The sequence below is a fragment of the Phaethon lepturus genome, unplaced genomic scaffold (genome assembly GCF_000687285.1).
Source record: "Phaethon lepturus isolate BGI_N335 unplaced genomic scaffold, ASM68728v1 scaffold7745, whole genome shotgun sequence".
Classification (NCBI taxonomy): domain Eukaryota; kingdom Metazoa; phylum Chordata; class Aves; order Phaethontiformes; family Phaethontidae; genus Phaethon; species Phaethon lepturus.
Genome location: NW_010539814.1, coordinates 1 through 24082, shown reverse-complemented (window position 1 = coordinate 24082; position 24082 = coordinate 1). Strand labels below are relative to the sequence as shown.

The 24082-nt window shown below is 40.7% G+C and overlaps 1 protein-coding gene across 1 annotated transcript in view; it reads left to right on the top strand.

The window, feature by feature from the left end:
* Positions 1–18204, top strand: part of ARHGEF26 (Rho guanine nucleotide exchange factor (GEF) 26) — a 56008-nt gene extending 37804 nt beyond the window's left edge. Inside the window, exons 10-14 of the mRNA XM_010287225.1 lie at positions 3630–3784; positions 12010–12219; positions 16502–16569; positions 17029–17133; positions 18062–18204. Coding sequence (XP_010285527.1) covers positions 3630–3784; positions 12010–12219; positions 16502–16569; positions 17029–17133; positions 18062–18204 — 681 coding nt within the window. The remainder of the gene's footprint in view (positions 1–3629; positions 3785–12009; positions 12220–16501; positions 16570–17028; positions 17134–18061) is intronic.
* Positions 18205–24082: the final 5878 nt, after the last annotated feature.

The following is a 24082-nucleotide window of genomic DNA, read 5'->3' as shown; positions in this document are numbered from 1 at the left end:
TTCAAAGTAAGCCAATATTTTTTAAAGCCAAATGTTGATATAAACCTTTTTGTTTGATTTCTGTGATGGAGCTTGGAAGTTCCTCTGGGAGTGTCGACTCTGAGTACTGAGCTAAACTGTCCTTCATCACCTGCGAGGTTCAATGATGTGTCTTCAGTGAAGTGACCATCCATGAGAGAAATGATCGATATGGTCCTAGGAGAAAGCCTAAGTTAGGCACCCGTCTGAGATGAGCGACAATTAATGAGCTTGAAGTTAGTGATTTATAACCAGATTGATTGACTCTGATTCACTAACAGATAAAAACCTATTTATGAAATATGAATTTGAAACAATTCTACATTTCCAAATTGGAGAATATAGTATAAAATGCATATAACAAACTAATGGCTAATACAAAACTAGAAACCTGCAAAAAAGTCATATAAATGGAAACAGGGTATGTGAGCTTAGATTAATTGGGAAGAAACATCTGAAGGGAATTTTGTCAAGATTCAGTACACTAATACTGTCTCAGTAGCATGAATGCAAAAATACAAGGGTCATAGCAGGTAAATGAAATATGTTGGTATTTATCAGTAGTCACTTTGAAATAATGCAGGTTTTGAAAGGTCCCTAGTGTAGGTGTACAGGACAGCAAAGGTCTTGTTCAGTGGATGTCTGTGTTCAAGTCCCAGGTGAGGGTGGACATTCCTTACTGCCTGTTCTGGGTATGTTGGGACATAAATTCATTGGGGCAAGGTAGAAAATTTAAGGCTTCTTCAATTTGTAACAATCTGCGATAGTTCCAGCGCGCTGCTATGTTTTGAAATTTTGAGCAACCTTTATCTTAGGGCATGAGTACACTGCCTCGTAACGGACAGCATGGGGACGAGAGTTCTGTGGTACGGCATGGTGGCAGAGAAAGCATCTTTGGAATAATTGTTTTGTGGTGTGCCACTTCAGAGTCACTGTGAAATCACCCCTCAAAAGGGTGGCTGCATGTAAGATTAGGGAGTTAGTATTTTTTCTTCCAATAGCACAATCACAGGCAAAGCACCATGTTTTGGTTTTGGGGCAAGCATAGACGAGTTTAAATTAGTTCAGTGAAGAGCAGCTAAAGTGATGAAAAGAGAGAAAAAGACAACCGATGCAGAATGAAGAAGACAGCTGACAAGCTGAGTGAAGAAATTTTTTTTTTTTTTTACAAGCATGTGAAAGGTGCTTTAAATGAGGGAAATAAAGCAGTTGTCTTCATTAGTCTAATCATGCAAGACCAATAATTAATTTGAACAATAGCAAAGCAAGTAGGGAAGTTTGATAAGCAGAAAGCCAGTTACATTTAAAGTAGAAACAAAAATGTGAGTATTTCAGTTAGGATGAAGGAAAATGTATGTGCTCCATAAAATTTAGCAGCAAGCGCCTATTTACTGCGTTAAAAATATTAGTAAGTGTGGGCAAAGTTGTTGCCTCTTGTTTTCCAGTGATACCATGTACCTGCTGCTGGAGAACCCATAAGGCACAGGCTGTGCAGGTCGGGCTTCACTTGCAGAAGTCACCCACTGAGCCTAGTCCTTTCTGGTGCCAGCGGGGGGAAGGTACTGGATGGCTTCCGGCGCTCCGTCCAGCACGTGGGCAACACCCAAAGGTGCAGAGAGACAAAAGTACCAGGATCTTCAGCATTCGGGTTAGGACCCAAACAGGTCATTCCAGCCATGAGGGGTGAAACCTAGGGAGGAGGTCAGCACCTTTGCTTAGGATATTGCCTGGTGACAGCACAGTCTAGCAGAAAGAACTGGTTCACGGCGTGCCATTGGAGAAACATCCCCACAAGCAGCCCTGCTGGGTTCAGTGCTAGTCTCGGAGCAGCGAGATCGTTGGCTGAGGAATCCTGGTCAGTGGGACAGCTGCCTGCACTGCAATGGACCTTTGTCTTTCTGGTGTCGTATGTCATGGCACAGCTTCAGAGGTGATCTGTTCTCTGTATGACCAGGATGTGCAGTCTCACATGTCCCTTCACGTTCGTGGCCCAGTGAAACAAAGCTCCTTCTACGGTGCCTGTTTCTCCTGCAGTTGGGAATAATTTGGATTATGCCTGGTCTTCACATTAGGCAGCTATAATCCTCTTTGGCTTGCTTCAGCTGTTGCAGATGTTGGTCCTCACCCTAGAGAGAAACGGAGATGCTGCTCTGCGGAACATTTAGAGTTCAACTACCATCAGTTAGATAAAGAGGAGTTATAGCATCCTTAATTATCCACCTTAGATAAGGCTGTAACAGTTCACAGATGATATTTCAAGAGCTCCTAATGAGAATAGCAAGTACTTGGAAAATTTCCCTTCCTGCTATCAAGGCAAAAAACAGAAGTGCTTTGGTATGGTGACTACCTTGGAAGACTGATTCTACCTATTCCTCCTAAATTGAGGGGTGAGGGTTTATGCAAATGTGACTGATTTTTCCTGGAACCAGTGACATATGCTCAGTGAGTTGTCACGTCTGGTCTGAGGGAGTGCTCTGAGGAGCTGAAGGCCAGGCCTTGTTACAGCGGCGTGCCTGACTTGCCCATCCCCTTCAGCTGCAGTGGCAAATTACAGAGCAGTTGTGGTCAAATACAACGGTCACCTTTTCTGACAGGGGAAAAAAAGCTGAAGTTCTTCCTGAGGAAGGCCAGTTCTTTGTTGATAGGGCCTTTCAGAGGTGGATAGCTAAAGCGATGTCTTCTAAAAACTTTCAGATGCATCTTTCAAACCACTGCTGAATTTATCATGTCATGAGTGAACTATATTGTTTTGGCATTAAAATGGACAACTAATTCAAACTCTACATACACATTCTTTCAGAGCTGTGTTGGAACTTCCGTTTACTTAGAGTAGGAAATCACATTTGATTGGTAAGCCTTCTGGCATTCCTCATGTACTTGGATTTTTCATGGGGAAAAAAAGGTCTGCATACTCTGAACATGTTGATAATGATGTTCAGTTTTGCATTAGAACTCATCTAACCCTGCACACTGTCTCCGTATCTGTTTATGTCTGTTTTCATATGCTCACAGAATACTTCAAAGTGGATCTTTACATGTTTTACATACTTTAATTCTGTGAGTGGTACAGAACACGCCATCAGAAAGAAGGTACAGCATCATTTTAACTGGCCTTAGGGCTGTGATGGAATGCCGTGTGCAGTAGCCCTCATGTTTGAGATAAGAAGCTGAAGCTCTTCTTTCCGCCTGTTTAGGTGGAAAAGCTGTGAGGTACCCAGAGGAAAACCCAATGGTCACATGTGCTTAAGGAATGATCGCTCGCTCTACAAAAACTTACACGTTCCTGGAAGACAGTGTTTTTAATCTCCTAAGGAGATCTCACAGTCTGTTCTGTCCCAAGTATGACCAATCAAGTCTCTTCGTCTTTCTCTTAGATGAGCAAGTGGGTCATGTGCATGAGTGATTTTTCAAGTATTTGCAGCTATTACTTGCGTATTATATGAATGATGAAGATACCTTAAACCTTGATAACCTCTCCTTTGTGCTTGTACTCACGATCTCCAAGCTTTGAGTTTTATTCAAGCATTTTTTCCCAAATATATAATAATGTAATCTCTTTTTTTTAAATCTCTACTTTTGAAAGATTAAAATGTTATTTTCTTGCTTTGTAGCCATTTCCATTGGTTTCCTCTTCACGATGGTTAGTGAAAAGGGGTGAATTAACAGCATACGTAGAAGACACTGGACTTTTTTCTAAAAGAACTTCTAAACAGCAGGTGTACTTCTTCCTATTTAATGACGTCCTCATTATCACCAAGAAGAAAAGGTAAGAGCTTCACTGTAAAATTGCCTTTGTGTTCATCCTCTTGAATCAGAGAGAGAACAGCCGAGTTACCCTTGTCTCTTAAAATGATCGTGACTGCTGCCTGTGTATCGCCCTCAGGGAAATGAAAACTGAAGCTTTCTGGCTTTGGAATGGCAAACGTGATTGCATCCACAGCATTTTTACATATTTTCTAGCCACTTGCTTGTTTGAAAGAATGAAGGAAATTCAAAGAAAAGTAAGTGGACCTGGTACAGCTGCAGCATGAAAGAGGAGGAAATACGGACTGAACATGTTTACAGTCCAGTAGACATTTATGAAGCCATTTATAGTTTCAGTGTGCCATGTCTGAGAAAGTACATGAATTACGTAGGTATTTGAGTTTCTAATACTGCTCAAGCAGACTGCATTTCCGAAGGACAAGTAACCACTTGTTAAACAGGATATATTTTTGGCAAATGTAGTTGAAATTCTGGATTGTCAAACAAATGAAAAAATTCATCTTTGAAGCTTTAGCGAAGGGAGAAGTTTTGGAAGGATAAAGAAACAATAATTTTCATTCTCCACGCTTTCCACAGTTGGGCTGTTTTTGAGAATGATGTGTGGGAGACGACTTCTGGCAGTCTCCTTTTAAATTTTTGTCACTAGATTGGAGAGAACGTTTAGAATAATGGAATGGAATGGAATGGAATTTACCTGCTCTGCTGTTGCGATTGGATAATACTTGATAGATAAACCTTATTCCTAAGACCAAAGACTGTTTTGAACAACAATTCTTTTGCATCTCCGTGTCTGGTTAAGCCAAACACCAGCTATTTTTAAAAGAAATCCTTTTGTGAAACTTCACATTCATAATTTAAATAAGAAATTTTGAGGAACGAGGTATGATACAAAATCTGGGAAGAAAATCCTAATATTTAAGCAAAGAGAAAGCTAAGTGAAAACAGAGGAGAAAAACTATTTAAGTGAAAGGGGTTTTTTTTTAATAAAGATGCGAAGAGAAGTGAATAGGTTTCCCCCAGCTATCTTACTGATGTGAACATGTTTCTGAGATTCAGTGTTTATCAAAGCTGATGCTGAAATGTTTCCGTGAAAGTCCCTCGTTAAGTCAGTGGCAGCACATCAGAGTTGTATCGCACTTTTTTAAAGAGTGCATTTCTTTTCTCATGGGACTACTGTTAACATACTATTGTGTTGGTAGCTAAGTAAATGTCTGAGTTGGGAAAACAGTGAAAAATCTGTTATCTGTGTTGTTACATTGTTTATTGGTTTCCTATGTGATGGATTGTTGCTATAAAAATCTGTTTTATAATCTGGACAACTTATTTTATCCAAGCTTTGGGGCTTTTGATTTATAACCACTTCCAGCTGTTGGAATTGAAGTGTCCTAAGGGGGCCCAGGAGCCAAAATTAAAGAACACTTCATGTTAATGATCAGATTCGCATAGTCACTCTCCCAAGATGCCCTAACAAATGGCTGCAATTGAAAAGGACTGATTTCTGTGAGCCTCCCCGATATTCTGAGCATGAAGCATGTACTTTGCAGAAGTGAATAAGCTTATTAATAGTACTTGAGCTTTTGGTGATCTGTTCTCCCACCCACAGTGTTCCCATGGACACCACTGCAGTGGACAGAAATATTTGTTGCTAGCTGAATTTAAATGTTTGTATTTTTACTTGAGCAGTTGCATTTCAGAAGATTCTTAACATTACACACACACACACAAAAAAATCACTCCTCACTGTTCTGCTAAAGATACTAATTACTTCATGCTCCAATCATGCTGTTTAATCTTTACCCAGAAGTTAATCTTCAGCTATCCTGTCTGAGCAGTTTGCCCTATATGTAGAACGCAGCTGGCAACAGCTCAGTCCTGACTCGTAAAGGCCAGGCTGGTGGTACCATCAGAGAGGACATGTTGTAAGTGTTAAGTAATTCTAGTCCAACCAGATACGGCGTGCATCACTGCTCCCATCCTCATTTCAGGGACGCTTTCCAAATGTCAGAATAGTCATTGGAAGAACTGCATTTTAAATACTGAGTGAGCAAAGCGTTCCAGAAGCTTTATTTTCATAATAACTGTTACATTTTAGCTATAAAAAGATAAAGGGAGGTGTTGTGTTGGTGTATACTCAAGGCATGCTCCAGAGTTCTCATATTTTAATTTTAATGATACTTCATTCATCATAATCTTCCTCAGCTACAATTTCACCTCCTGATGGAAATTGCAAGGCTTAACTGTCTTCTCTCGCCTATTAAGTAGCTTAAATGGAATTTAGCTACCAAAATCTCTTCCTTTTTAATGGACGCTGTGGCGTGCTCTCATGCCGCTATGATGTATTTCAGAGACTCGTGCTGTCCATGTCAGCTACTGGATGGTCCATACCTGGGTCATTTAGGCTCTGACTTGTGTGCTGTAAAGCAGCAGGGGTCATCAGTTGCTCCATCACGCTTGCCCTTTGAAGAAGTACAGCAGATAGGTTAGAAATTATTATAAAGTTAAACGTTGTGAATACTCTGCAAAGATCTACCTGTAGGCTAAGTAACTTAAATATTTCATGTATTGTTCATTCAGCTTTGTGCTAGTGTTGCTGAACCACTACTGGTTTAACCCTTTTGTTTCATTCTCTAACTCCTTTCTCTTTTTGCTCCTTTTCTGGCTTCTGTTCTTTTTTCATTTACCTCCTTGCTGTACTGGGAACTGCCACCATTGTGGCCACGCCACCCACTACAGGGACCAGTAAACCAATAGCTTATGCTGACACTGGATTGTGAAGGTGGTGTTCTGACATAGGGAGTAACACGCAATGTAACTGATCTCTTAGAGTTGTTCTTCAAGCCGCCTCACGATTCACACGCACCACAGTACAATTGTGGTTACTTGTGTCATGTTTGGGAGACTTGCTGTCTCTTGGGCTAGTGAAGAAACCGTTCCAGGTTCCACAAAGTATGATGAAATTAGTGCTGTATTAAAATATAGAAGACAGTTAAAATACACATACTACTTTTATGTTTGTATGTATTTCCTTAATTATGAGTTTTCAGTTTTCTCCCTCTTGTAAACCACAGATGTGGGGGTCAGTGTCACCCATACTTCTGCACCGCCGATGAGCAGAACTGCTGGGTTCGGATACACACGTGTCTGCTGGCAGGCAGGGTGGAGTTTCTGTAGTGGACACTGCAAAGCTGCCCGAGGAGCGGGCCGGGCTACAGAGGCGGCGATTTCTCCGATACCTTTTGGAGGCTTGGCAGCGTACTCTGTAACAATATTCTGCTAAAATTGGACACAGCTAGCTTTGAACTCTGCCAAAAGTTAAACGCCTCCTTTTATTCCACATGCCCTCCTGGGACCACCAAGATCTGGTTACGTATTTTAGTTATTAATGCTCAAAGCTGCCTGTGAGCTGGCTGTGTGTTCTGCAGAGTTCAGGAGAAGTCCAGAATTAAAGTTTTGTTATATACAGCTAAATAGCTGCCTTATCCAGCTATTCAGAAAAATCCACCAGTTACAGCCTGAGTGCTTTTGGAAGGTTTCAGGTGAACTCCAGAGAGGCTTATATTTCTGAATGAGTGTACATTTATCGAATATTCCGTTGTCCATAATCCCCTAAAGACACCACTAGAATCCTGTCTTAATGGCTTGTCAGCTCCTGAGATGCCCTGACAATGGAATGCAGCTGGAGTTCATAACACTGGAAATCACCCAAAGGTTCACAGCTGCTTGCAAAACCAGAGTTTCCCTAAAGGTGCCGGGGTGATTTTGTAACTGAAGGCAAACACAAATGCAGAGTAATTCCTGTGGAACACCAAGGACTTCAGAGTAGCGTAGCTTCTTTAGCAGTGATGAAACATAGCTGAAGAAGACTGAAGGTTTTGCATCGCTTGAAATACATGATGGAAAGAGTAAAAAAGTAGGGAGACAGACAATGTGCTTTGTGTTAGAGTATAGGTGGCCTAGAACAGCTGATACTACATCAGTAGGTATCTGGTCTTCATAGAAGTGCCTCTAGAATTTGTATGCATTCCCTGTGAAGGAATATGAAATAGTCCTGTTGTTTCATGTTCTCAATCTAAATGAAAGTTTAGGAAAAAGGTTCAATCTTAAACTGAAAACTGATGTTGGCATGTTTGTATTACCTGATTACAGTAATTTTAAAGAATGTGTTACATGTCCTTCCTGTTACTCTGCTGCCTGGCTGAGCGGATTAAGTTTCCGCTTATGTACATCAGCTCGCTGCAGCACTGCCAGCTTTAGCAGCACAGTTCACTGTCCGTTTGGAAGGAGAGTGTGTGGGCCTCACGGAGGGCACAGGAGGTAGAATGGTGAGGACTGCCTAGTGGTCTCAAATTAGTCTGTAAGAAAGAGGAGGGATTTGTAGAGGTTTATCTCTGATTAATTAGTAAGGAATGCATTTGTTATTAGTTATGCAAATTAATTAGTAAGGAATGAATTTATTACTTGTTACACAGATGCATAGACTGCATTTCTTTTTCAGATGCAAGATTCCCAAATAACACTAGAGGCATCCCTAGCTGGTTTTGCTAGTTCCATCCTTGACTAAGCAGGGATTGCCCAGACTAAAATACTAAACTGACTTCTTAAAAAAAAAAAAACAAACAAATTAAAAAAAACCCAAACTAACTACAACAAAACAAAAACCACCAACCCCCCAAGCCCACACCATACTCCCTATTTTAGAGTATATATTGTAAGAAAAAAGAAGGGGGGGGGGGCTGATAAATATTAGATAGACTTTTTTTTTTGTTCTTCAGTAGGAACCATCAGCTACTGTGGGTGGCCCTTAAAACAGCTGTCCTCAAGTGATAAGTAGCATCTTTCTGTAGATAAATAAATGAATTTGAATCTAGAGCTGGATTTAGGGGAACGTGAAACCTAAATCCACAGTCTCTACTCCCTCCCCTCTCACAGCCTCTCTCAAAACACATTATTCTACAGTAGGACAATCACAGTAAACTTAAATTTGTTATGTTTCAGGGAAGAGCTGTGTGCACACCTTTCCCAAAAGATAAGGACATACAGAATACATTTGAATTAAGATTCCTTTTAGCATCCCTGGGTTGTATGTGCTGAAATTAAAACTTAGCTTTCCACATGCTGAAATATTGAAGATTCTCACAGCCTCTCACAGTGCTCATGTTAAATTGCTTTAATTAGACCAAAACCTATTTGTAATCTGCATTCTTTCTACTTGAGGACCCAAGAAGTCATGTGTAATAGCATAATTAACCTGGCTTCATTCTTACAGAGCTCTAAAAGAGTTTGCTGTGCACATCTCATTTCCTATGTGATTTATTTTTTAAGTTTTTTACTCTAAGGAAGATGGAAACAACAGTCTGATCAAAGGCTAGGTTGATGAAAACTGTGTAGAGGGTTTTTAAAGACGTTTTAAGGTCTTGCAACAGCGCTCTTAGAAGTTTTATGTTTGTGCCTTTGTCAGTGGTACCTGAATGGGAAGTTGCGATTCCAACCCTCAGAGTGGAAAACACCAGTGGCTTGTGAGGAATTGTTGGTACTGTTTTGAGACTTGGAGAAAAATAAATGGGGAAGAAAAATGTTCATCTTCTTAGGAGCTACATTGCTTTCATTCCTCCTACATGATGAGTCTTACTAAACTTGTCTGTCGTTGCTTCTGCTTCCTCTGTAAAGCCCCCAAACTCCTTAACAAAAGACGAGAAGAAAAATGCGTGTGAGAAGTATTGGTTCCGTTAGTATCATGTTCCATGTTGATTGTTTGAGAATAGACAAATCTGTGCTGCAAAACCAACGCATTTCAAGTATTAATTCACTGAACAAAAGTGAAAACATACCCCACATAATTGAAATAAGAACTTTGGTTTTACACTAGACACACTGGCAGAAACTATTAATCCACAAAAATCCACAAATACAATACGATCTGTAAACCTGTCCTCACTTGAAGAATAGAGAAATTCTTCTAATGCTGCAAGAGTCACAGAAATGAGCAATAACTTCTGTTTTGAGTCATAATGTTGCTCAGTTGTGTGTTAGCAATTCTTTTTCTGAAGAAATAAGAATTATAAAGACCACAGTATTACCTACTGAGATATTCGCAGGTATTTTTCTGACAGTTCACAAAATGGGTCGAATATATCCCAACAGACAGCAAGTCATCATCTGTCCATTTTCTTATAGTAGTTGAGCAACCGTGAAGGAAGAATGCGCTTCATTTGCACCTGCCAGGAAGGGCTATGTCACCATCAGCATTTCAGATGACTTCAGTTCCAGGTGTTTGGGATTTGATTTGTATCAGTTCAGTGCTTGGGTTTCTGCATATCTCTGGCATCAAAATTAATCTTCTCAAGTATTTTTTCAATTTAAATTATTTTAATGAACCATAGTAATCTGAGGCTCTAGCGTAGCTTTTCATCACTCAAGACTGAGGTCTAAATAGATTTTACTTTATGGTGGAGTATGTGTAGTTGCACCTTAAAATTTGATTTATTTACTGCAGAATTTGACAAACACAGTAATGTATGGGCTAGGAGGGAGAACTGGCTTTATGCCTATGTAAGCAGGTTTTTTTCCTATGTTTTCTTGTTGCACCAGTGTAGGACAATAAATCTGAAAAAGTTTACAAGCTTACATGAAATCATGAGCTTATTAGTTTATCAGTGTCCTGGGTTGATGATATATCCTGGTAAACTTGCAAATGCATGTGAAACAATGCTGGGAAGTATGCTCACAAGCTTCAGTGGAAACAAAAACAGCCTTTTCAGCTGGCTTATCTTTTCTTGTGATCAATTGCTATTTCTTGAGTAAGCAATGTAGATTCTTTTAACCGTTTCTTTAACTATGTTTCATGACACTAAGAAATTGGAAATGCACAGTTATTTTCCACTTGGAAAAAAACGCAAGTTTCTCGTATTGCCTTGATATGAGTAAGTAGCCAAAGCAATAGATACGATAACTGGTTGAACTCGCATAAGACTGCTGAAGAATGCTGCTTAAGATGTCTGTGTATTTTGAAGTTGAAGGGCACATCAGAAATACATCATAACAGGTTGAAGAATAGGGGGTTGAAGGAGCTGTTCCCTGCTATGATCTATCACGGTTGTATGTGACAGCGTGCCTTGTCCAGACAGGCTTCTCTTCTGTCTTCACCTGTCAAGAAGATACTGATTAGCTGAAGTGATGCTCACTTTTAGAAAGAAAAGTCTGCTGTTCAGGGAAGAGTGCATATTTTCACTGTAATCCTTTGGTTGTTAAAATCAGTAATGCTTTTATGTTCTGATTTGTGATGTCTACTGTTTGCATCTTTTCACCTATCTGGGAAAACTACCTTAAGTCATTTTGGCATAATTAAACATTCAATGACTTTGACATAAGAAGTAGTTCTGAGGTCTTCTGGTTTTTGTGTCAAACATGGTACTGTGTCAGCAAAGTTAAGTTTTGTCCACCTCTCCACCTACGTTTTGACCATAAGGAAAGCAAAGCCCCTAACTCGCTTCATTTCTTAGAATTCTTTCTAGTCACTTTCAGGAAGTTATTAAGCACACAGAGCAATCTTTACTGGTATCACGTAGAGTTGGTATGTTTAATTACAAAGCCCTTTCTAAGAGGTGGATTGCACAGTGCATTTTGCAAGACCAGAGTATATGACAAGCCTTTGCCCATTTTTAAAATGCACAATTGACTAAGGTTATGTTTCAGAATATTGTAAAATAGTTTTTACACTAGACCTTCTATATGCAGATGGACAAGGAGTACAGACTGATGATCCTGTATTTAAAATGAAGATCAACAGTGTTCATCTGGAAGCAGTAGTTTTACAGGCAGGCACAGAAAAAGGGAAAATTTACTTTTTTTCTGTATAACATTATAAAATTAAGGTCTATGGTTCATTTGAAGCTACAGAAGAAAAAACAGCACAATTCTATACAAGTGCTGTGCCTGTTTTCAAACTGAGTGGAGTAAGTTGAGCTTACACCATCTTGAGAACACCAAAGTCATTAACTGCACCACCAAATGAAATTCCACAGGGTTTAAAAACTGATCTACTTTGTATCTTGGAAAATTGGTAGTTTCAAAACAAAGTAAACAGGAAAGATGAAGATCTGAGGTGTCAGAAGAATCATGCCCTACTATGTAGTTAAAAGTGGATTCTATGGTGGCATTTGATTCCTGCCATACTTAATGGAAAAGTAAACTTGCGGGGTTTTTTTTCTTCCCTACTTTGTTTTGCAGTGAAGAGAGTTACAATGTCACAGATTATTCTTTAAGGGACCAGCTGGTGGTACAACAATGTGATGGTGAGGACCTGACTTCTTCTCCTATAAAGAACGCTTCAACTATGCTCTACTCGCGGCAGAGTTCTGTACCTCACCTCTTCAGACTAGCGGTCCTCAGCAACCACGCAGGGGAGAAGGTGGGGATGCTTCTGGGAACAGAGACGCAGTAAGTACATAGTTACAGTTTCTGTAATTTTCACCTGATCATCTCAACAGGCTGCCTCCCCACCCTAGCCCAGTCAGGGTAGTACAAAATACCCAGCTCCTGTCTGTATGGCAAGTTTAAATCAAAATTAAAGAAAAGGCAGTAGAGCTGCCAAGCGGGCAGTCTTTGCAGTGGTTGATCAGCACCGAGCAAAGGGGAGCTACTGCCGAAACGATCCTCTGTTGGTCAGGGAGCGTGCCGGTGCCCTGCTCAGTAATGCTGGAGCACTCGTTGTGACGCCTGTGAGCTGCTGCGATTTGCACCATGTGTTGCACGCGGATACTTCCAAAGCGAGGCAAGGTAACCTTGACAAGCCTCTCTGATCTTCAATATGTGACAGAGCAGGAGAACGTGCAGCTTACGCAACATCCCCCCAGATACTGGAATAAGTATCATTGGAATAAAATAAAGCCTCTGCAAACCCTCGTTCAGTTTCTCTAATGTAATCTTGTCATGAGAGGACTCGGAGGTTGTAAGTCCATGTCACGTTAGTGTCATTCTCTTCCCTTGAGGTCACGGTGTAGGAATAATGGAAAATTGAATGTATATGCTGAAATTCTGTAAACTGACGTATCCATTATTACGTGCTACTGTTTTGGGTCTTGGCCTCTGCCATGGAGATTGCCAGCTCCCTCACCACGGATTACCGAATCCCTTCAGGTTGCAAGTGGTGAGGCAAACATGCAACAGCTGCTGAACAGAGACTTAAGCAGCTTGGATTTCTTGGGATTTGGGGGAGTTGAGGAAGGAATTTCCATTACATTTATTTTCAACTTCTGTGATCTCACAGTAGAAAAAAGAAATCAACGTTCTGCCCCATAACGCAGCTGTTAAGTGAACTGCACAACCTAATGATGACATACTGCAATATGGAAGTTTCTTACTGTTGAATTAGAACTACAAATGCAATTTAAGTATCTGAGTCATCGCTGTAGCGTCCGTACGATGTATTTAAATACTTCTCTAACAAACCTGAGAACTGGAAGTCGAGGCACAGGTTTTCTGCCTAGCTTGCCTGTTAACATGATGATCATGTCCAGAGGGTAAATGCCTGAAGTAAACCAGAAATAGTATGCTGTAGTTGAAAGCGCTGTAGATGATGTATGCATTCTACAGCCTGCTTAAATATGTAGCTGTCCTACAAGTAGTTCAGACTATTACAAACCTCAAGGAACAGAACTCGGTGCTGGAGAACTGCAGGTTTTAAAATTTCTAATGAAAGGTCTACTGCAAGCAGTCGAGGTGGCAAGAGTCAGTTTTAGGCTCTCTGTAACAATGTTCCCATCTTGTGGCACACCGTGCTGCTGCGCAGGCTGAGTAGTTGAGCACATGGATCTAAGCATAATGCAGGTTACTATGAGGAAAATGTTGCTTTTTACTGTTGTAGTTAAGGGAGGCTTTCTTGATACTTATCTTGATAAGAAGACCCTGAATAATCTGACTGCAGAGATTCATTTAAGTTTGCTCTGTCTCTGATACTTTTCTGCACTGTTTTGTTCCTAATTGTTTTAAAATATCTTATCCTAATTGTCAGTTCTTTTAGCAATTTGGCATTTGTACCATGCAGAGCACAGTATTAGCGGGCGGAAATAGGTACAGGTGCATCCTAAAGGGCATGATGGTGGCAGCTGGCAAAAGTTGTTAGGGTGTGAATGCAGACTGCTCCTGTCCTGGAGCGGGGACTGGCGAGTTATTAACGGCTGGGTGGTGCAGAAGTGGAAACAGAGCTGCATTAAGTGGGAGGTGGAGTTTGGCACTGCCTTGGGGAAGCTGTGGAGCTGTGCTGGGATAGAGGTGGTCCTTGTTGTCCTGATGCAGTTTTGAAGAGTGTTCTGCTTTAGAAACAAGCAACAAGAAGCGTCTTGTTCTTTGGGGTGCAAATATCTGAGAGGCTGTCATTTCTCTGTGGTGCCATTAACTTCCACACACTCCTTCACAAAAGTGAAAGATTTTATCTGTTTCAGTGGAAGCAGGAGGCGGGACAGAAGACATGAAACAGAGTGCTCCAGACATATCCCTGCCTGGAAAAATTTATTTGCTTTCAAAGTTTAGAATAACCCTGAAAGAAACTACAGATCATTAATGATTTCTATTAAAGATCTCATTATAAAGTAAGCAGATGATTCAGACTTGTTTGGAAATGCATTTTTATTGGGAAAAAATGCAGGACATTTTTAGTTGTCTGGACTTTTTATGAAAAGACATTTTGTTCTGCAGATTTATTATTGATTTGCTGTATACTGTTTGTAATACAAAAGGCAGTCTAGCAGATTATCATTCAGAGGAAAAGATTCTGAATAGTACTGTATTTGAAAATTACCTAACTTTATAGAGTAATATCATATATACAAAAGGTAGAGGAAAACTTAACTTACCTTTAACTTTGAGAAGAATGGGAAGGGAAGCTATAGTAGGAAGCCAAGCTGGATAGTTTAGAGTGCTTATTGAACAGAGTTTTGCACGTGTCAAACTTGATGTTTTTGCTGACGCAAAGATTTCTGATAATGTTTTGTCACTTCATGTGGTGTGTGGTTCCCAAGTACAAAAATACCAGCGTTAGCTCAGGGACGTTTTATTGCCCTGTGAATAAGGCACAAAATACATGGTATACACAGATTACAAAGAAATATGTACTTAAAACTGGGAGACAGTGGCATTATCCCGTTTTCCTCAGAGTTGTCTGAAAAGAAATGTGGTTTTCCTGTTAAGAATGGGAAAGGAAAAGATGAGTCTAAACAACAAACACCTGTTTCAAAAAAAAAAAGCCACAAAGTTGAGCTCATGCAAAATTGTAAACAGAAGTTCTTATTTTGGTTGAAACACAACAAGTTTAGTATCACTTACGTTTAATGGCTGAAATATCTGAAGTAGCATGTGTCATAGTTTTGGCCATCTGTATGAGATCAATGGGTATCATATTTTAGTAGGACATGTGCAGTAGTTTCATCTTTGAGGAAGAATGTGAGTTAGTTGGGGTTAAAAAAAAATAAATCACAGTTTCCTATTAAATGCCAAAAAACCAGTACAAATATTTATATTCAAAATAATCAGTGGGGTTTTTTCTATTCTGAAAGAAGCATGCTCAGAAAGACACCTATTCTGAATCCCTTCATCCAAAGGAAGTGTTGATCATCTGTGAACAGAAAAGAGGTTTCTAGAGCTGGCTGGAAGAAAGGCCATGTGAAGGTGGTGGTGTTCTCAGAGGGGCTGATGAACTTTATCGTGGAATGATGCGCAGTGCAATGTTCAAGTAATTCCTTCCCTCCCTCTGCCCTTCAGGCTGTAGTGATAGCAAAGCTCTTCAACAAACATGAGATAAAATCTAATTTCATGGAAACATTTGTTTTGAGAAAAAAGTGTGAATTTTGATTTGCCAAAATTCAAGGTTATAACGATTAAGTTGTTACAGCTCAGCTGTTAATAGGGGTATTTAGAGTTAGCTTTCTTTTTACTTCACTGTTAGACATCACTTCAGCTTGTTCCACTCCCAAAATCAGTTGTCAGTAATTTACACTTCTGTGATTTATTGTATAAATCAGATCAGAATCTAGATAATTCTTTCTGCTCTCCTCAGAAATTCTGACACATGTAATCTGAGGTTGATTATGTTTTTTCTAGGTTTCTAGGTTATACAGAGTGAGATTCAAATGACTAGATTCACTGCATATTTGTGCTGGCTCTTACATTCCCCAAACCGACACATCTGGGAACATAACTCTCTTCTTCTGAGAGCACAGAGAAACTTTGGAGTTTTGTTTGTTTGTTTGTTTGTTTAATTCTTGCTTTTCATCCTAAATGCGTGTTGCAGATAGTTCTTACTCGCAGAAGACCTGTTGGTATTATATATTTAAATAGCTGCATTACATTTATCAGATGCTTTGTACATTAGATGGCTTTTTAAAAGTAAGTATTAGTTACAGACACTAGTGGAGAAGTTTACCTACATTACTTAAAAACAATTAAAATAATAAAGGTATATGAGACATCATGCCTGTAGGTCCCACATATATGGACTTTTCTTTCTAATCCAGCATGCTTAAAATAGTTAAATGTGTTTGAATAATACATTATTACAAGTAGTATCACAGCTTCTGGCCATATTTTGAGAGGAGGAGAATGGAGGTTTTGTTTTCTTTACCCAAAAGAGGAAAAAATTAAATAGAGAATCTTGAAAAGGAGAGTAGTCTTGACCATTATCAAGAGCACAAGCTGGGAAACTGAGTTTTGTCTTTGGCGTTTGCAGGAGTGACAGAGCTCGCTGGATTACAGTGCTTGGACAAGACAGAGACGGGCAGAAAACTGACAGGACAAGTAAGTTAGAACTAACAAGATTTCTGAGAGCTTTGACATGACAGAATGGAAATGCACTGCCGCTTAGTGGCCCAGATGTGAGCAAGTGTAGACTATAAATACCCTTAGAAATGTTGTCCATTTTTTTGCCTCAGCTCAGGTGCTTTAATATATGTGAAGTTGCTGTCTCTTCCTCTGCCCAGGGGCTTCTCTGAGGAGTTCTGTTTCATGCAGTAATTGCCATTTGCGATCATTGGCACTGGTTTGGTCAGTTGTTTCAATCTGTTAGCAAAAGTGCAAGGCCCCTTCCCGTGTATGTTTATCCCAAGTTTGTTTGTCTGTAATTGCTCAGGTAGGAAGCTGCTTTCATAATTTGCTGCCTCCCTTGGGGTTTTTTTGGGGGGGAGTATACTCTTAAGATGGAGGAAGATACTCTGTTATGTGAATTGTTTAATTCAGCCTAACTTACTTCTTCTACAGCTTTGACTCAGGTAGAGATCATCAGAAGTTACACAGCAAAGCAGGCAGATGAACTGTCTCTTCAAGTTGCTGATGTTGTTTTGGTTTATCAAAAAGTAAATGATGGTGAGTGAGAATTTTGTTGTTGGTAACCATCTGTCCCCCCTGCAGGTGAATCCAGCTAGAAAAATTTGTTTACTAATAGCATTGGATGTACAATGAATAAAGCTTTAGCTTCCTAAAAGAACATGAGCACTTTGGTTCAGGTTTCTAAAGGACAGCCTCTGTTCAGGCAACAGATGTTCAAAGTAACTCACGGCCTACCATAATTAGTATAAATAGCTGCAGAAAGTGTGTGCTGGCTGGTTTTTACCTGTGGAACATCCACAAATAAGAAACTGAATTCTACCTAGAACATGGAGCGCAGGCATTCTGGTGAGCGCGCACCAGGTTTGTCCAAGAGGAACATACACATCATTAGTTGTGTCATACACCCTGCTTCACTGCCTGTTAAGTATAGGGGTTTAGCACAGTGCTCTTGCCCAAGTTTTCCATTGCATCTCAAGTACCCTGAGATCAAAATCTATTCTTGCCTAGACCTGCAAGTGATTCTACTAATATCTCATAACATGCTGACTCAGTGCTTGAAGCTGTCAGCACCTGAAGTACTAAATCCTAACTTAATGACGTTATTCAATATTGCATATGAAATCAAAAATCCTGTCAATTGTGCTGCATTACTTTCTTTAAATTGCAGTGATAGTATATTCTTTATAGTATTTCAAACTATATTTGAATTACAATATTAAAGATTTTTTACACTCAGTTAATATAATGCTTATTTTTACATAGTATTCCTAGTCTGCTTGTATAAAAAAAAATTCTGCCGAACCTATCTTAATCTGATGATACTTTATTCACTACAAAGGTAAATGTATAATATAGGTGATGACTGTCAGCTGTGTCATCTCAGGTGCAAAACACACAGTTCTGACAAAGTACCTTTAATATTCCTTGAAAAGGTTTGTTCCTCCTTGTCTGTTCACCCTTGCAGGTTGGTATGAAGGGGAACGACTGCGGGATGGCGAAAGAGGCTGGTTTCCTATGGAGTGTGCTAAAGAAATCACATGTCGTGCCACAATTGACAAGAACATGGAACGGATGGGACGCTTACTTGGACTTGAAACCAATGTGTAGACTGTTTTTACTTCTTCATACTACACTACAGGATTTGCACTAATGGCTGTCAGTGGGGCATGGCTGCATGCCCTATGGCTCTTGCGTGGAAGATGTGGGTCACCAATGCAAAAGATTCAGTAACAGCACACTGATGTTTCGGATACTCATCCCTTTTTGTTTTAAGAGCTCTGAACTGAAACCTGGCTCGAGCAGTAGATTTCAACTAGAAGTAGTTTCCTAGGCCCTGGAGATCAGCCATGCATCTTTCTGACTCAGATTTCAGTTTCAACTTTACTTCTCCATCCCTGCCTCTCTACAAATTCTTTCTCCCATCTGTGACTTTCAGAAGCAGAACTCCATGTAGCAGTCTGCATGGTGGGAGTCTGAACACCAGAACATGGGAGTCTGAACACCAGAAACTCACACAATCCATTGAGCTGGAGGTGAACAGCAATACTGGGGGTTTCCTGCTCCTAAGAAAGAGCAGTGTTACATTCGCAGTACCAGGGAGTATGTGAATGGGATACTTCCCAGTTGTGTCACCTGTAATTCATAAAGGACTACCTACTTTCAGAGGAGCTTGCAGTGGTGCTGCTTCACACATGCTCTTCTCTGCTTTAGAGAAGGCTTCTCACAATTGCACTACACACAACACCTGCTAAATTTTTGCATGTACAGTTTAGCTTTGGAATTTCACAGAAAAAACCCACCCACTTTAATGTTGTGTGAACAATGCACTCAAAAACAAAGTAAACAGCAGTGCATCTTTTCTGTATATAGGTGTGACAGTTTGTATTATAAACATTCACCTTCTTAAGGACCAGCTGATAACTCAGCAGGGTAGAATACATGTTCAATAAACATGAGGGAAAAACGTGTAGTACAAAGCCTTTCTTCACATTGTATTCCCCATCTTCTTTAAAGGGGCTGTATATTGTTTTATATAGTGTAATATGTTGATGCAATTTGTCAATGAATTGGATGTTTATAAAGATGTATCTCTAACAATTTAAAATCTGTTAGGAAGGCAATAATTGTACAAGAACACTTACCTTGACAGTGGTTATACAGCCTTGTAAATTAATTTATAAGTGAACTGATGAGATAAACTGTAAATTGAACAAAGACTTATTTAACAGTAAAAATACTGCTAATATGTTAACAAATTTTATTGTACACAAGGAGATGTTTAACACAACTGAATGTATAAATCCAGACATTAATTTTATTCAGATTTTTTTAATGCAGTGTATATATTTCATACCTAGTTTTTAAAAAAAAAGTGTAATTTTTTAAAGACATTTTTCCTATTGTTGGACACAGTTCTTCAGGAATTAAAGACTTCTATGATTTTATAGGACAACAATCAATAAAATGCTTTTAAATCCTTACTAAAAAAAGCTTCAATTTTTCTTTAACAACTTGCAGCTTAGTGGGATTTCTTAATGTCATTCTTGTCAAAGAAACTACATCTGTTACCTGCAGCACTTTAAATTTTCTGTTCTGTAGAGATAAATGGCACCATCATGTGTCCCCTACTTCATCTGTCAGAGATCCAATATACATGTATGCCCAGAAACTTGGAGCAATAGCATAAAATGCAGGCCTAGGAGACAGGAAAACCATCAAGAACATAATGCTCTTCAACTACCTTTGCTTTCTATAGTATTAGCATAGTTCCAGTTGGAAGGGACCTACAACAATCATCTAGTCCAACCACTTCAGGGCCAAAAGTTAAAGCGTGGCATTAAGGGCACTGTCCAAATGCCTCTTGAACACCAAGAGGCTCGAGGCACCTCCAGGAAGCCTGTTCCAGTGTTTGACCACCCTCTCAATAAAGAAATGCTTCCAAATGTCCAGTCTAAACCTCCTAGGACAGAGGCAGGTTTGAACCATTCCCACACTGTCCCTGGATCCCAGGGAGAAGAGCTCAGCACTTCCCTCTTCATGTCCCCCCTCCTCCAGAAGCTGCAGAGCGCCATGAGGTCACCCCTCAACCACCTTTTCTCCAAACCAGCCAGAGTCCTCAGCCACTCACTCCTCACAGGACATGCCTTCCAGCTCTTCACCAGCTTTGCTGCCCTCTATGAGCCTCTAAGAACCTGGCCCTGGGATCCAACACATTCTGCACACCTGACATCTAGAAGTGACTGTGCAGAAAATTAATTCAAAATTAATCAACGGAGAAAGCTGAAACAAGACCCTACTGTAGAGCACTTGGGAAGTGGAAATGTTGGGATTCAGGTCTTGTGCAAAAGATGACTGCATTATTAAAGTTACAATAAATGCTGGAAAACTGTATTGCAATCATTTATAATGCATAAATAATCTTCAAAGGAAGATGACTGCTTGCACTGTTGCTGGCAGCGTGGGGCAGGGGGAGCCTCAGGACTATCTCGCCTGCTGGCCATTCCCTTCTCTGGAGTGGCCACAACCTCACCCATAGCAGCAGTTACAGCCTCACTGGTGCAGGTGCAGCAGCTAGAAATTCATTCCTTTGTAGGTTTGCATAGCTTGTTTCCACCACCTGCACAATGCCTGAACAAAGGATCAAAATAAAAAAGTGGCCTTTTGGTGAGCTGCTGAAGCAGCACTTCTTGAAGAACTGAGTTTTCTAGGGAAGCAGATGATGCCATCAGTGTTTTCTAAGCTATACAGTTCCAGCTTGCACTACGCAATTCCCCTGTGCACAGAATTAAGACTCTGCACCACATTCTGTTTAGTGTAGCTTCAGCATGTGTCTGGAAAAGGCATCTAGCAGGCACAGCACCAGCAACTGGTATGACCTCTTAAAATCTTTGACTTTCACTCTGGTCTAAACCCATCATAGCTCACAGAGGTCTTTGCAATTTAAGAGAGCATGACAAGCAATTTATATAAAAGTTTGTATAGACAAGTTTTCAAAAGCTAAGGGTTTTTTTGTTTTGTGGTGGTTTTTTCCCTTCTAGCAACTCCACAGTATTTTCACTAGCAAAAAAAAGAGACTCTGACTTGCTTTAAGATGAACACTTCTGTTACAAAGGGAATAATCTAAAAACATCGTTTCTCGCTTTCTCCAACTAGTGTGCACACTTGCAGATGTGTGCACACACACACACGTGCATGCACGCTCTCCCTGTCCTGCCCTAGGAGGAGGACATGGCAGTAGTATCTCCTTTTTAATTAAACAGTCCAGCAGTAACAGAATACAGCTGGGAGTTTGTTACTATAAAATCAACTTTCATTTTTGCAGGGTCTGGAATTTGTACCCTTTCCTTACATGACTTCTCTAAACAGGTTTTAAGCAAGTTGACCAAAAATAAAAGGCTCTTGGTTCCCTGAATCAAAGTTTCATTTTACATGATGCAATTGAATACACATTAGGTAAGGTGGGCAGAAACCATGCAAACACCAACATGTAGGACTGGCCCAGTGATCAACTACCTGCGTGGATGAGAACAAAATCTCAGGTTTACACCTCACTGAAGCCAAGACCGTACTGAACGTCAGCACTGCCAGGGGAAGGAACGCCCTCAGTCCTGGTGAGCCCAGATGCCTGCGTGGGGTCTGTGGGCTCCTGGAGGCCATCAAGCAAACCTTTCAGAAAACCAGCACCCACCTGACTTCAACCTGCCCCAGCATTTTCCAAATATTCATATGACACAACTAAAAAAACATCATTAATACTGTTTTTTCTGCTTCTTTATGTCACTCCTGCAACATAAGAAATAGAACATGTTTATCTGCACAACTTTTAAAAAAACAATGCTATCATGCAGTATTGTTCTTGACTTCCATTTCAAAGGATACATTTGTTCTCCGTTATGGAAAGCTAATGTGCTGAAAACAAAAAGGTAAAAGTAGCACCACTTTAGTCAGCCTATACAACCTCATGAAATGCAGTCCTTGTGCAGCATCATACTTACATGCACATACCTCAAACTTTGTACCTATAGAGTACAGTCACACAAACTGCTCTCCCCGGATACCTTGTTTCTAAAGTAACATAGTCAAAACAAGTAGACAGAACACCAGTGTCAGAAACAAACCTACAGTACATTTTGATGACAAGATTGAGGAAATCCGACATCTTGAATTCTGGGAATTTTTTTAGTGTTGCTCTTAGCTCTATTGTAGTGTCTAAATGATTTTCAACAGCTGTATCGTAACACCTACATCATTTAGGCAAACTGGAGATAACACAAAGGTCAGGAAGAATTAATTACCATCACTGAATTCTGTTTCATTCCATAACCTGGAGTTCCAGAAGATGCTAGAAACTCTAACACACAGGCAGAAACAGCCTTCATTGAGTGCACTATAAACTGGGAAGAGAAACATTCATGGTCTCTGGCTAGGCATATGAACGTTAAAACCCTTACATCAGCATTACCTCATAGATGGCTCAATAACCTGGTGTTGTGGTTTAACCCTGGTATGCAGCTAAAATCCCACACAGCCACTGGCTTGTTCCCCCACAGTGGGATGAGGGAAGAGAATCAGAAGGGTAGAAGTGAGAAAACTCATGGGTTGAGATAAGGACAGTTTAACAAGTAAAGCAAAAGCCACCCACCCACGCAAGCAGAACAAACGAAGGAATTCATTCACCACTTCCCATGGGCAGGCAGGGGCTCAGCCATACCCAGGACAACCAGGCTCCATCACACCTAAGGGTGACTCGGGAAGACAAATGCCACAACTCTGAATTCAGTCTCCCCTTCCTCCTCTGTCCCCCATCTTTATATGCTGTGCGAGATGGCCACACAGTTGGTGTGGGATATCCCTGTGGTCAGTCGGGGTCAGCTGTCCTGACAGTACCCCCTCACAGCTTCCTGTGCACCCCCAGCCCACTTGCTGGCGGGGCAGCTTGAGAAACAAGAAAGGCCGGATGCTGCGCAAGCACTGCTGAGCAATACCTGAACATCCCTGTGCCATCAACAGTTGACACCGCAAATCCAAAACACAGCACCATGCATGTTACTATGAGGAAAGTTACCTCTATCCCAGCCAAAACCAGTACACCTGACATTGGGGAAAGGCCAATTTTTCACACTCTGAAGAACACAAAGGTTTCAGATACTTTTCTGCTTAAAAAAAAGTATGTTAAATTACACACTTTAAGCACAGTTGGGAAAGTATAGCAAGTATCATTATTTGCATATGAGTCATGTTACTTTGTAAGTAAAGATGTGACCACACCAACCCATGACCACCTGGGTGTGCATTTCTGGTGGTGGCCCTAACACCAGCTTGTGATCCCAATACTTCACGACTGGGGGGGGTGCAGGTGGGTGGTGTTGAGAGAACTGCCATCTGTCTTTCATTTATTCAACCAATGCTGCTATTCTTACCCAGGCTCTGCTATCTCTACTATTTCTTTTTGCCCTTTGTGTTATTAGTTAAAAGAAATGATGGCTAAATTTCTAAGTACTGCAAAACCCAAGAACAAGGAGAGTAAAACTTGTATCGCCTGCCAGCCTGTAGTTTATGACTTTAATTCAACCCTGTGAGAGCGCTACTGCCCATTCTTCCTCAAGAACCTGCAAATTTGTAACGTGGAGCAGCCCACCGGACTTCGCTGTGGCAACTGCCACTGCCATCGCACACCCCTCGGCCTTGACGACGAGGTACAACCGGCCCCAGGCACACTGCTCCCCTCAGCTCTGGGCGCCATCTTGTTTCCTCCCATATCAGTTGCACCTCACCCAGCGCGACGCCCTGCGGCTTCCAAGACCAGGAGCGCGAAGCGCAGTACTACAGTCAAGTTATTTCACTTCCATTTCCACACAAATTATCACTAATTTAATTTCCTTCCCCGCCCACCTTTGATTGCAGGGTTTACCTTCAGCGGTGCCGCTGGCACCCTGGGTTCCCCGCCTCCTCAGGCCGTCCGCTCGCCAGCAAATTGTCGCCACAG